This window comes from Coturnix japonica, linkage group LGE22C19W28_E50C23, assembly GCF_001577835.2.
Source record: "Coturnix japonica isolate 7356 linkage group LGE22C19W28_E50C23, Coturnix japonica 2.1, whole genome shotgun sequence".
Taxonomy (NCBI): domain Eukaryota; kingdom Metazoa; phylum Chordata; class Aves; order Galliformes; family Phasianidae; genus Coturnix; species Coturnix japonica.
Window position 1 is genome coordinate 989,395 of NC_029544.1, and position 11,957 is coordinate 1,001,351.

General features: G+C 60.6%; 2 protein-coding genes across 5 annotated transcripts in view; both read left to right on the plus strand.

Moving 5' to 3' along the window:
* The window catches only part of GLI1 (GLI family zinc finger 1), a 12,336-nt gene extending 3,696 nt beyond the window's left edge, over positions 1 to 8,640 (plus strand). The window contains exons 2-14 of one of the 4 annotated variants that reach the window (XM_032441103.1): positions 388 to 487; positions 718 to 806; positions 1,878 to 2,045; positions 2,146 to 2,241; positions 2,658 to 2,853; positions 3,046 to 3,208; positions 3,291 to 3,389; positions 3,508 to 3,648; positions 3,819 to 3,968; positions 4,189 to 4,353; positions 4,812 to 5,060; positions 5,167 to 5,446; positions 6,085 to 8,640. In XM_032441103.1, coding sequence (XP_032296994.1) covers positions 1,949 to 2,045; positions 2,146 to 2,241; positions 2,658 to 2,853; positions 3,046 to 3,208; positions 3,291 to 3,389; positions 3,508 to 3,648; positions 3,819 to 3,968; positions 4,189 to 4,353; positions 4,812 to 5,060; positions 5,167 to 5,446; positions 6,085 to 8,153 — 3,705 coding nt within the window. In that variant the 5' untranslated portion in view covers positions 388 to 487; positions 718 to 806; positions 1,878 to 1,948 and the 3' untranslated portion in view covers positions 8,154 to 8,640. Of the gene's footprint in view, positions 1 to 387; positions 488 to 717; positions 807 to 1,877; positions 2,046 to 2,145; positions 2,242 to 2,277; positions 2,854 to 3,045; positions 3,209 to 3,287; positions 3,390 to 3,507; positions 3,649 to 3,818; positions 3,969 to 4,188; positions 4,354 to 4,811; positions 5,061 to 5,166; positions 5,447 to 6,084 lie in introns of those variants that run through there. The other 3 variants (XM_015887015.2, XM_015887014.2, XM_032441102.1) reach the window with 3 other exon arrangements.
* A 555-nt stretch (positions 8,641 to 9,195) lies between these two features.
* On the plus strand, positions 9,196 to 11,904 carry DNAJC14 (DnaJ heat shock protein family (Hsp40) member C14). Its single transcript, XM_015887000.2, is given in 7 exon segments — positions 9,196 to 10,297; positions 10,370 to 10,476; positions 10,910 to 11,029; positions 11,110 to 11,270; positions 11,345 to 11,422; positions 11,425 to 11,449; positions 11,560 to 11,904. Coding segments are annotated over 7 exon segments (1,542 nt in total). The 5' UTR covers positions 9,196 to 9,469; the 3' UTR covers positions 11,783 to 11,904.
* The last annotated feature ends 53 nt before the right edge of the window (positions 11,905 to 11,957 follow it).

The following is an 11,957-nucleotide window of genomic DNA, read 5'->3' on the forward strand; positions in this document are numbered from 1 at the left end:
CCCCCATTGGTTGGTCTCTTTCCCCACTGCCCAGAGTGGGGTTCTGTGCCCCATAGATGGCCCAGAGTGTCCCATAGATGGGGTTCTGTGCCCCATAGATGGCCCAGAGTGTCCCATAGATGGGGTTCTGTGCCCCATAGATGGGGTTCTGTGCCCCATAGATACCCCAGAGTGACCCATAGATGGGGTTCTGTGCCCCTCCCCCCCATAGGGACCCACTGAGCTGCCCCCCAACATCGTGCAGGAGGAGTTATGGGGCAGCAGGGATGGGGTTCGCACACATGTATGTGCCCACATGGATCCCATGTGTGTGTGCTGTGATACTTGGTGTGAGCACCATGGGGTGGGATGGGGGGTCCCTCACTCTGTGCCCCCCCCCTATTTCAGCTGTAGGATCCAGATCCACTGTAACCCAACAGGACCTGAGAGCTCCTCCATGCAAGCAGGAGCCCGGCAAGCACGGAGACACAGATCCACGTGTGTACATGTATGTAACACGCAAGCGTGCAAACACGTTTGCACTCGTGTGTGAGCACGCAGAGCTGTGTGCATCCACATGAGCGTGCAGAGCTCCATCTGCACACAGCTGTGTGTGCTCACATGTGTGTGTAACTACATGTATGTGTGTGTTCAGACGTGTTCGTGCACACGTTTGCACACACGTGTGCTGCACAACAGCGTGTATTCGATGAGCTCCCCCCCTCCTCTCTTTACCAGATGCTGCTTTTGGGGTAGGGGCACCATGAGGGGCGTCCCTTGGAGCTGCTCCCCCCACCCATGTTGCACGGTGTGGGCACAGCACACAGGTAAGACCCCCCCCATAATCCCTCCTCCCCCCTCCCCATCTCTTCTATGTCTTCCTCTTGTCTTTCCCTTTGCTGCCCCCCCAGCCCCACCGCCGTGCTGCCCTGCTCGCCCCCCCCCCCCTCCATTCTTCCTTCCTGACACTCTCACAAAGCCCCGAGACGAGCTTTCAAAGGGGCAACTCATGCGGAAGAATCGCTGCCCCCCTCACCCTTGTGCTCCCAACAGCAAAACCCAACTCTTTTCCCAGCAGGGTCAGGGGCTCCCTCTCCCCCCAACCCCCTTCTATGGGGCAATTCCTCCATGGGGGAGGATGAGGGGGGCCACCCATGTGTTCCCCCTCTCCTTACAAGCACATGGGGGTCCTGGGGCAGAGCTGCGGGCTGGTGTTGGGGCCATGGGTGGAAATGAGAGCCAGGCTCCAGGCAGGGCTGAGCCCCGTGGGCTGCGTAGGTGGGATGGGGCCGGGTTTGGCCTGAAGGCAGGGAGGGGAACCATGGGCAGGGCTGGGTGTGATCTGCAGCCGTGATGCCAGCCTGGGTCTATCAGCCAAGTGAGGCTCCATCTGTGCCTCCTGTTCCTCTTGCAGTTTGAACAGGCGTTTTTAAAGCCCTTTTCCAACTAAATCTGTACCAGAAATGGAAGGATACGGGCTCTGGTGCTGGGAACAGAGATGAAGCCCTTAGGGTGAGGGGCTCCCAGATGGGCAGGGGGCAGCAGGACATGGAAGGGATATGTATACACCATAAGCATATGCCATATAGAAGGGGCAGGCAGGCAGGAGTCCCAGCACTGTTGGGTCTGTGTTATTCCACTTTTCAGCCCAGGATCCTCCGTGCCCCAAACTTTATGATATGGGGCTGCTCCCCCAACCCCAGAACTGCTCCCCCGAGCCCTGGGGTTGTTATCATAGGGCTGTTATGGGCCTGGTGGGGAGGCCTCGGTTCTGCGGCCTACTCGGGATGCGGCCTGTGCGGCCCCGAAGCCCCGGCGTTGCCTACGCGGCGCTGCGGCGCCCCCTGCGGGCACAGCACCTACGCAAGGCCGGGGCTTTGCCCCATTGATCTCCATAGGCCTCAACAGGCGCCGGCCCCTCGTAGAGGAGCGAATGCGGCCCTAAAGGCCGGGCAGGCCCTGCTGTGCCATGTTCAACCCCGTCACGCCTCAGGCTCCCGGTTACACCGAGCATTGCTGCCCGCGGCCGCTGCACGGACCCTCTGCGGGCACAGCGGGGCTGCAAGGTGGGTCACAGCTCCGTCAGTGCCTGCGATGGACACGGTTGTGCCTTTAGTTGGAGCCTTGGTGGTCTCCATCTCACCCTTTTCTTTCCATCCCTTCCAGGACTTGATTTTCCAGTGTGCCATCAGCCCAATCTAACCAGCAGTCATCATGGCTATGGGATGGTGCCCGGCACTGAGCACCCGGCTGGTGCTGATGGTAAGTCCATTCTATTGGGGCAAACAAAGGGTTAATGAGGGGTTTGGGCATCTCCTGGTGTATATGGTGCCAGCAGTGCTGGGAGGGTGAAGCTGCTGGGGCTTCAAGGACCTCACCTGCAACAGAGCTGTTTCTATCAATGTGTTGGCTCACACAGGGGCTGGCATTGGCCATGAGGGTTGGGCGCTTGTCTTGGGCTTGTATAGGATGTAGAAAGGAGCTGGTGCATGTCAAGAGCTTCGGATACCCCTTAGGTTTTGTGACGGGGAGGGGGGATGCTTCTGAGCACACTCCATTCTCTCCTCCGGGCTCCAAAGCCCCACACTTGTGTCCTTGGGGGGGTTACTTCAGTTGCTTCAGCCTTCCAGGACCCATTTTAAGAGGACTGCCCCCCCAACTCTCTGCCACCGTCCCAGGCTCGCGGTTCTCAACGCCCCGTGGTGCCGGCAAGCTGGGCAAGAAGCGGGCACTGTCCATCTCACCCCTGTCAGACTCTAGCGTTGACCTGCAGACTGTGATCCGCACCTCGCCCAACTCCCTCGTTGCCTTCATCAACTCCCGTTGTGCGTCCGCCAGTGGCTCCTATGGTCACCTCTCCATCAGCTCCATCAGGTGGGCACCGGGCTTTAACCCACTGGCACACAGACAGTGTAGGAACCTGAGTGCCAGGGGCCAAAGTGGGGCTGGTTATCCCCAGAACAGGACGGCAATTAGGGCTGGTGTGCTAAGGCTGAGATCTCAGATCCCTGCCTAAACTCCTGCCCTCTGCTGGTGCCACCTGCTCATCCCTTTTGCCCTTTGCAGCCCATCATTGGGATACCAGAACCCTGCGGGGCAGCAGAAGGGCCAAGGGCAACTGTTCAGCCACACTCCACCTGTGCCACCTTGTAGCTCCCACGAAACCCTGTCCTCACGCCCAGGGCTCCTGCATCACACCCCGGCTCGTGGGACCCTCAAACACTGCCAGGTATGGGGCTGCAGGGATGCCGTGCATCCCATATAATGGGTGTGCATCCCTGCTTTGCAATTTCCCCCTGTCTCTGCAGCAGTTAAAGCTGGAGAGGAGCCTGAGCAGCCCCTTGACGGCCAAATACCCAGAGGAGAAATCTGAGGGTGACATCTCCAGTCCAGCCTCCACCGGCACACAGGTACTGAGCAGCCCTTGGGGCTCCCAACAGCTTCACGCCCCCCCTCCCACATCACTCCCAGGCACAGGGAAGACACAGAGTCATGCCCTGGAGTTCTCACCTGGCCATGCTCCTCCAGGACCCTTTGCTGGGGATGTTGAGCATTCGGGAGGATCTGGAGAAGGAGGATGGGAAACCTGAATCCGAGACCATCTATGAAACAAACTGCTACTGGGATGGATGTGCCAAAGAGTTTGACACGCAGGAGCAGCTGGTGCATGTGAGTGAGGTCCTACCTGGGCACCTTATGTCCCTGTGTGCCAAGGGACAGCACCCAGCCTTCTCTACATCTCCCTATAGACACTCCATGACCCCTATATCTTCTCTTGGCCACCCCCATGTGGCCTCATAACTCACCCCTGCCCCTAATGATTCCCTTTGCCCCCCCAGCACATCAACAATGAGCACATCCATGGGGAGAAGAAGGAGTTTGTGTGTCACTGGGCTGCGTGTTCCAGGGAGCAGCGGCCCTTCAAGGCTCAGTACATGCTGGTGGTTCACATGCGGCGTCACACGGGGGAGAAGCCTCATAAGTGCACGGTGAGATGGAATTGGGGGGGGGTCCTTGATGGAGCTGAGGGTGGTTTATGGCGCTGTGGGGGTGGGAAATGAGGTGGGGTGGTTGTAGCATGGTGTGGCACAGCTGCACGTGGAGCCAAGGGGTGTGTGGTAGGGGGTGAAGGGGCCATGGGTGATGTGCTGTGGTCATGCAGGGTCTGCTTGAAGGTTGTGTGCCATGTTTTCTCTGCTCTCCCCCCAGTTTGAGGGCTGTAACAAAGCGTATTCCCGTCTGGAGAACCTCAAGACACACCTACGATCCCACACGGGGGAGAAACCTTATGTGTGTGAGCACGAGGGGTGTAACAAAGCCTTCTCCAACGCCTCCGACCGAGCCAAGCATCAAAACCGCACCCACTCCAATGAGGTACAGCTGGGATCTGCCACCCCTTTGGGTTCCCCTTGGGTTGATCCATGGGACTTTTCCTTATCAGAGGTCTGTGTTGGGGGATTGGAGCTCAGTGAGTGGCCCCTTCCAACCCAATTCACTATGATTCCATGATTCCCTCCTCACTCACCCACTGTAATAGATCCCCAAGTTCCTTCCTGCTGAGGTTCCCCACCAGGTTCCCTTTATCCCCATGCAGTGCAGCTCTGTCCTTACGTTTCTGTATCTCTAACACCCCACAAGGGGATTCACTCTCTGTCCTTCCCACCCTCAGTTTCCTCAGCCCCCAAATCTACTGGAGAGGATGAGGAGGGGATTCTGGTGCTTCATTGGGAGGACTTTGGAACAAAAAGAAATGCATTCCTTCCATTAGAAGGGACCTCCAAGGATCACATCCAACCCATCTAACCCCTTCCTTGTACCATTTCCCCCCACAGAAGCCATATATCTGCAAGATCCCGGGCTGCACCAAACGTTACACGGATCCCAGCTCCCTTCGTAAGCACGTGAAGACGGTGCACGGCCCCGATGCCCATGTCACCAAGAAGCACCGTAGCAGCGTGATGCCCGGCCATGCACTGCCTGCCTCTGCTGCACCCCAAGACATGAAGCAAGAGAAAAACACAAACGGACCCTCTGAGATCAGGAAGGACGATGGCAAACTGTTGGTGCCTGACTTGGCCTCGGTGAGCAGCCATTGGGTTGATGGTGGTGGTGGTGGTGGGGTCGGTTTGCATCCCAGTTTGCATGGGTGGATATTGGAACCTTCTTTATCTATTTGGTTCCCCCCAGAAGCCGCAGCCCAGCCCTGGGGGGCAGTCGTCGTGCAGCAGTGACCGCTCCCCCCTGGGCAGCACCACCAACAACGACAGCGGAGTGGAGATGACGGGCAACACGGGGGGCAGCTACGAGGATCTGTCCACGCTGGAGGACGTGGTGCCTGGGGAGCCCATGGGAACCTCGGGGCTCATGGCCCTGCAGAAGCTCGAGAACCTTCGCATTGATAAACTGAAGCAGATGAGGAAACCGGCAGCAAATAAGAGCCTGAATCTGCCAGCCATCCCCGGAGCTGGTGAGACCTCCTGGGTGTGGGTACTGTGTGTGCAGACAGGGAGGTGTTAGCATATAGACTGGGAGCTGTGCCCCATCCTTCACTTGAATCCATGTCCTGTCCTATAGAATCGTATCATAGAATCACAGAATGGCCTGGGTTGAAAAGGACCTCATTGAGTTCCAGCCCCCTGCTATGTGCAGGGTCACCAACCAGCTGCCCAGAGCCCAATCACCCCATAGACCCCATATCTGTGCACTCCCCACCATACCATGACCCTGAGCATCCCACGTCCCCCCACTATGTCCCCATGATACCATCACACTGAGCATCCCATGGGACCCCCCGTGTCCCCACCACACCGTGACCCCAAACAGCCCATGGGCCCCATATCTGTGCACTCCCCACCATAACCCTGAGCATCCCACGTCCCTCCACTGTGTCCCCATGATACCATCACACCGAGCATCCCATGGGACCCCCTGTGTCCCCACCACACCGTGACCCCAAACACCCCATGGGCCCCATATCTGTGCACTCCCCACCATAACCCTGAGCATCCCACATCCACTCCAGACAGGATTCCCTTCCTCCCAATGCATCACCATTGTCCCATAGGCTGCGGTGATGCTGGAGCTGTGAGTTCCCTTCTCTTCCAGGTCTGCCCGGGGATGTGGCCGGTCTTTGCGTTCCGTCCCAGCGTCGCATCCCGGATCTGTCGGCATCGGATCTTCCCGTTGCACCGAGCGAGCGCCGCAGCAGCGCAACCAGCACCGTCAGCTCAGCCTACACCGTCAGCCGCCGCTCCTCCGCCGCATCCCCGTACCTGCTGGGACCGAACCTGCCCGGCGACGGTGGGACGGTACCGGGTCGTTCTGATGGCTACGACTGCATCTCTCCGGATGAATTGCGACGTACCAACCCGTGTGGGGCTCTGCCGGGGGTGGGCAGCCTCACTCCAGCTCAACGCTACCGACTCAAAGCCAAATACGCTGCGGCCACGGGTGGGCCGCCCCCCACCCCACTGCCCAGCGGCCACAGCAGCCAACATGGGGACTACATAGAGCAGAGCGTGCCCTCCTTCTTGCTGCGAAGGCACAGCTCAAATGAGCATCATATGAACAGCCTTCATCCTCATTTAGTGCCTGGGAATGGTGCGAGGAGAGCCAGCGATCCGGCCCGGACTGCGGCCAACACTCATTGCGTGCCTAAAGTGCAGCGTTTTAAAAGCATCGGGAACATGAATGGGGCAGCAATGAGCAGAGCTGCCCTGCAGCCCCTGCAGGCTGCAGATACCAACATGCAGCGCCGAGTCTTCTCCCCACACACACCCAGCATCAGTGAGAACGTTTATATGGAGAGCTCCGGACATGGAACCGAGTCTGGGATGCTGGAAATGGAGCCGTTCTTGAATTACCCCGAGGAAAGCTTCCCCTGCCAAGGAACCAACGTGCAGCTGCAATGTGGGGGTCTGTATGGAGGGACACAGAGGACAACGGGGGGGGGGATGCAGCTGAACCCAGGTGGGCACGGGGAGATGGAGGAGGGGCTGCTGCAGCCGGACTTTGCCCTCCCGCAGTGTCAGATGAACCAGCACTTCCCCAACCTGCCCCATTGGGAGGAGCCCCCCCATAGCAATGAGATGGACATGAGCTCCGGGCAGCAGCATCACCCTGCTCCGTACCCAGCTCCCAATCACTGCGTGCAGCACCACAAAGTGCCGGGCACGTGTCAGGATGGTGGATTTAACGATGGGCGCCGCTTGAACTGCCTGCAGATCAAATCGGAGCAGCGTTATTCAGCTCCCACCCCGGCTCTAACCACATGTCACGGTGCCAAAGCTACACAACAGCCCCAATTTGGACGTACCATGGGGGGGTACCAGGCTGAGGAGCAGACGCACAGCAGCTACGTGGGGATGCTGAGCCCCCGGGGGAGGAGAGCCCACACCCCCACTTTGCAGGCCAAAGAGGTGATGGTCCGCAGCTACGTGCAGGCACAGCAGGCGCTGATGTGGGGGGAGCCCCCCAAAGAGGGGGCGGCCGGCGTGGGGCTGAGCAATGAATGTGGGCAGTACCAGGGCACGTACCTCGGCCCCAAATACTCCGCTTACCAACCCAAAGCCAATCACCTGCAGGGGCTGCTGGAGAGCCCCCACCTCCTGAGCCCCCCCTGCTTTAACCCTGATATGGTGCCACATCCCCCCAGCGGCGTGAAGCCACCGGGCCACCAAAACAACGTGGGTTATGGGGGCAACGTGGCCGACCCCAACCCATCCTACGAGGCAACGGGTGCCAACCCCCAGCGTGGGCTGCGCCTGCCCCCCGTCCACCCTGCCCCACAAGTGCCCAGCGATGGGCTGCTCTGCTACCAGGCTCAGGTGGGCAAAGGCGGCCACAAGCTTCAGGGTCCCCCTGCTGTGAGCTGCGGGGGTCCCGGCCATTGCACTGGGAACATGGGGGGCAACAAAGGCAGCTCTTGTTTCTACCCGGACTCGGGGCAGCAGGCGTTCAACAGCCTGGACTCGCTGGACCTGGAGAACACACACCTGGACTTTGCTGCCATTGTAGAGGATGCAGAGACCCCCACGCTGCTGCCTGGCCCCCCCAGCCCCAATGGGGGTCTCTTAGTGCCAGCGCCCGGCGGAGCCAACATGGCTGTGGGTGACATGAGCTCCATGCTCAGCACTTTGGCCGGGGAGAGTCACTTCCTCAACTCCATCTCCTGAGTTGGGTTAATTTGGGGGGGGGTCCTTCAGGGGGGCAAAGTGCCTTTGGGGGCAGGGATGGGGGTCCCCCACCTATTACAAGTGTGTGGCCTTTAGGGTGGGGGGGGGGACACCACGCAGCCCCCCTTTGGGTCTGGGGGTGCGACACAGACCTATATTGAAACCAAAGAGCTCAGCACCCCCCACCCCTGCAGGCAGCCCCCCAAACCCCCCCCCACATTTGTTGCCCCCCTCAATGCCTTTATCCTCCCCCCCCCCTTAAAGGCCCATCCCCATTTCCCATCATTTCCAATGGGAGATGAGGAGGGGGCGATGCTCTGCCATAGGGATGGGAATTGGGGGTGGGGGGGGGGTCTCGGTGCCCCCTGTGCCTGTGTATATAGTGTACATACACCCTGTGCCCTATGGACCCTCACCCTAAACTCTTCTGTTTGCAAAGCAGTGCCCCCCCCACCTCCCCCCCCATATTAAACCCTTTCTCAGGGGATCCAGCCCCCTCCTCTCTGCTCACGGCCGCCGCCCGGTGCCCGAATCCCGCATCGCAACCGGACCCTACCGGGGGGGGGGGGGTCTGTGGGGCCATAGGGTGTAACGGGGGCTTAGGGAGACCCCTGGGGGGGGGGGCTGGAGTTAATGGGGGGGTGCATAGGGTCGTATAGGGCGCGCTGCGGAGCCTTGAGGTGCAGCTTAGAGCACAGCGAAGGGCTCTGGGGGCGCTATGGGGTGCACAAGGGGGCACGGGGGGATGCTTGGGGTCCTGTAGGGCGCATTGGGTGGGGGGGGTCCGGGGCACCCCATAGAGCGCTGAGGGGATCGGGGGGTGTCATGGGGCGCCATAAGGGTGCACGGGGGGGGCAGGGTTAGTTTGGGGTCCCCTGAGGAGCCGAACGGGGCGCTATAGGGTGCGCTATGGGGTGCGCTGTGGGGTGCGGAGGGGCAGGGGGGCACCATGAGGGTCCGGACCGGCAGCGAAAGGGTTAAAGGGGCGTGGCCAAGAGTGGGCGGGGCGAGGGAGGTGACGTATGTTACGTGGTCACGCCCTCCGGAAGTGACGTCGGCGGCCGTGGCGGGCGGGCGGAAGGCGGAAGTGAGGAACGTGAGGGACCCGGGGGGGGGCGGGAGGAGGCGGCGGACCCCCCCCCCAGCACCGGCCCCGCGGGGCAGCGCTCCATCCCGGCCCTGCAGCCCCTCATCGCTCTGCTTGGCCCTTCAACCCCGTTCCCCCGGGCTTGTCCCGTTCGGTCCCATCCCGGTGCTGATCCCGGTACCGGTTTCAGGCCCGGGATGATGGCGGTGACTTAAGGCCCGGTTCGCCCATGGAGGGGAGCGGGGCCAACCGGCAGCGCTGTGCACGGAGCGGCGCCGCCTGGAACGGGCACTGCGGGCACGGAGCGGAACCGACGGATCATCACGGGGACGGCGGGGAACGAGCGGAACCTCGGAACCACCCGGTACCGGACGGAACCTGCAACGAACCCGGGAACGAGGAGGGAGACGAGGAACCGGGGAAAGGAAACCGGAGGGTGCGGAGGAAACAACGGCAGCGATCGGTTCATAAGGAGAAGGAGGAGAACGGCGGCAGGGGGCGGCTCAAGGAGCGGCTGGAAGCGGCGCTGAACAACGGGAACGGACGGAGCGAACCGGGAACCGGGCGGGGATGGACGCGGAGAGCGGCGCTAAGGGCGGCCCGGGGGCTGCGGGCGGGCGGGGAGTCGGTGCTGCGGCTGCTGGGGACGGTGTGTGCCGTGATGCTGCTGCTCGTCGTGCTGCTGATCGGGGCCATCCGGTTGTGCTGGAGGATGGTGATTAACGGGGGCAGAGCGATGGGACGGAGCCGGTTGGCGGAGCTGCTGGACGCCGCCGTGATCCGCAGGATCATCCGGGAGGACGGGACTTGGAGGCGGATCTGGGTGCGATGGAGGCGGAGAACAGCCCAGGAGCCGCAGGGGGGGTGTGGGGTGATGGGGGATGCGGTGGCCGGTTGTGAGCTGGGAGCTCCCGGTAGCTCCGAGGAGGAGGTGTCCCGGCTGCTGGCCATGGCCGAGGGGCCCGAGGAGGAGCTGAACCCGTTCCAGGCGCTGGGAGTGGAAGCGACGGCGTCGGACGCGGAGCTGAGGAAGGCGTATCGCCGGCTGGCCGTGCTGGTGGGTGAATGGGGGCTGCGTGTTGTTTGTAGGATCAGCGGGGTGTGATAGTGAGTCCTCTGTGCCTTCCAGGTTCATCCGGATAAGAGCCAGCACCCCAGAGCCGAGGAGGCCTTCAAAGTGCTGAGAGCGGCGTGGGACATCGTCAGCAGCCCCGAGAGGAGGAAGGAGTATGAGATGTGAGTGGGGTGATGGGCTCAACGGGGGACGGGCTGCTCCAGATCCTGCCCCAAAGCTCATGTCTTGGAGGTGCTGTGGCTGCCAGCCCCACACAGGGCTCTGATTGTGGCTCTGATTGTGGCTCTGACAGTGGCTCTGATTGTGGTTTGATTGTGGTTCAATTGTGGCTCTGATCTTGGTTCGATTGTGGCTCTGATGGTGGCTCTGATTGTGGCTCTCATTGTGGTTCTGATCGTGGTTCTGATTGTGGTTCGATCATGGTTCGATTGTGGCTCTGATCGTGGCTCTGATGGTGGCTCTGATGGTGGCTCTGATCATGGTTCGATCGTGGCTCTGATCGTGGCTCTCATCATGGCTCTCATCATGGTTCTCATCATGGTTCTCATCATGGTTCTCATCATGGTTCTCATCATGGTTCTGTCTTGGCCACAGCAAACGGATGGCAGAGAGCGAGCTGAGCAGGTCAGTGAGTGAGTTCCTGAGCCGGCTGCAGGATGACCTGAAGGAGGCCATGAACACCATGATGTGCAGCAAGTGCCAGGGCAAGCACAGGTAATAGAGGCCTCGAGGCTCCGTTGGGCTCAGCACAACACAATGAAGAGGTTGGAGCTGAGATGGTGCTGCTGTTGCAGGAGGTTTGAGATGGACCGTGACCCGCTGAGCGCCCGCTATTGCGCTGAGTGCAGCCAGCTGCACCCTGCCGAGGAGGGCGACCTGTGGGCAGAGTCCAGCCTGCTGGGGCTGAAGATCACCTACTTTGCTATGATGGATGGGAAGGTCTATGACATTACAGGTGGGTGTGAAGGGCCCCTGAGCTCCCTGAGGTGAGTGGGAGCCCCCTCATTGATGCCACGTGTCTCCCCACAGAGTGGGCTGGGTGTCAGCGTGTGGGGATCTGCCCGGACATTCCCACCGTGTCCTTATCACTATCTTCATTTGGGGTGCGAGTTCTGGAGCAGGCGGGAGGCAGAGGTCAGTGCTGGATGGGGAACCACAGGGTTGGGGGCTCTAATGTGGGCACTGGGGTGGGGGGCAATGTTGGGACCCCCAGCTTCGCACCCACTGCTGCTTCCCACCAACAGGAGCACCTCCAAAGGCAGCCCCAGCTCTGCCGACCTGCAGGACTTCTTCACCCGCATGTTCCAAGGGACCTCAGGACAGGTGCCTGGGGGGTTCCCACCTCCCCCCACCCCCACAGCCCCCCAGGGGGCCACAGCTGGGACCACAAGGACGGAGGGGACCGTCCCTAAGGGTGACACCAAGCACAAGAGGAGGAAGAAGGTGCGTCGGCCCTTCCAGCGCTGAGCACACCGTGCAGGGCTGTATATGGAGGCCCCAATCAGTGCTTATGGACTCTCCCTGGCCAGGGACGATGGTGCTCTGCTGGGCACTACAAGGGCTCTTCTTTCAAATAAAAATCTATTTTTTGTTGATTATTATTATTTAACTAATGTATTTCGAAGCAATCAGGGAGTTTTCT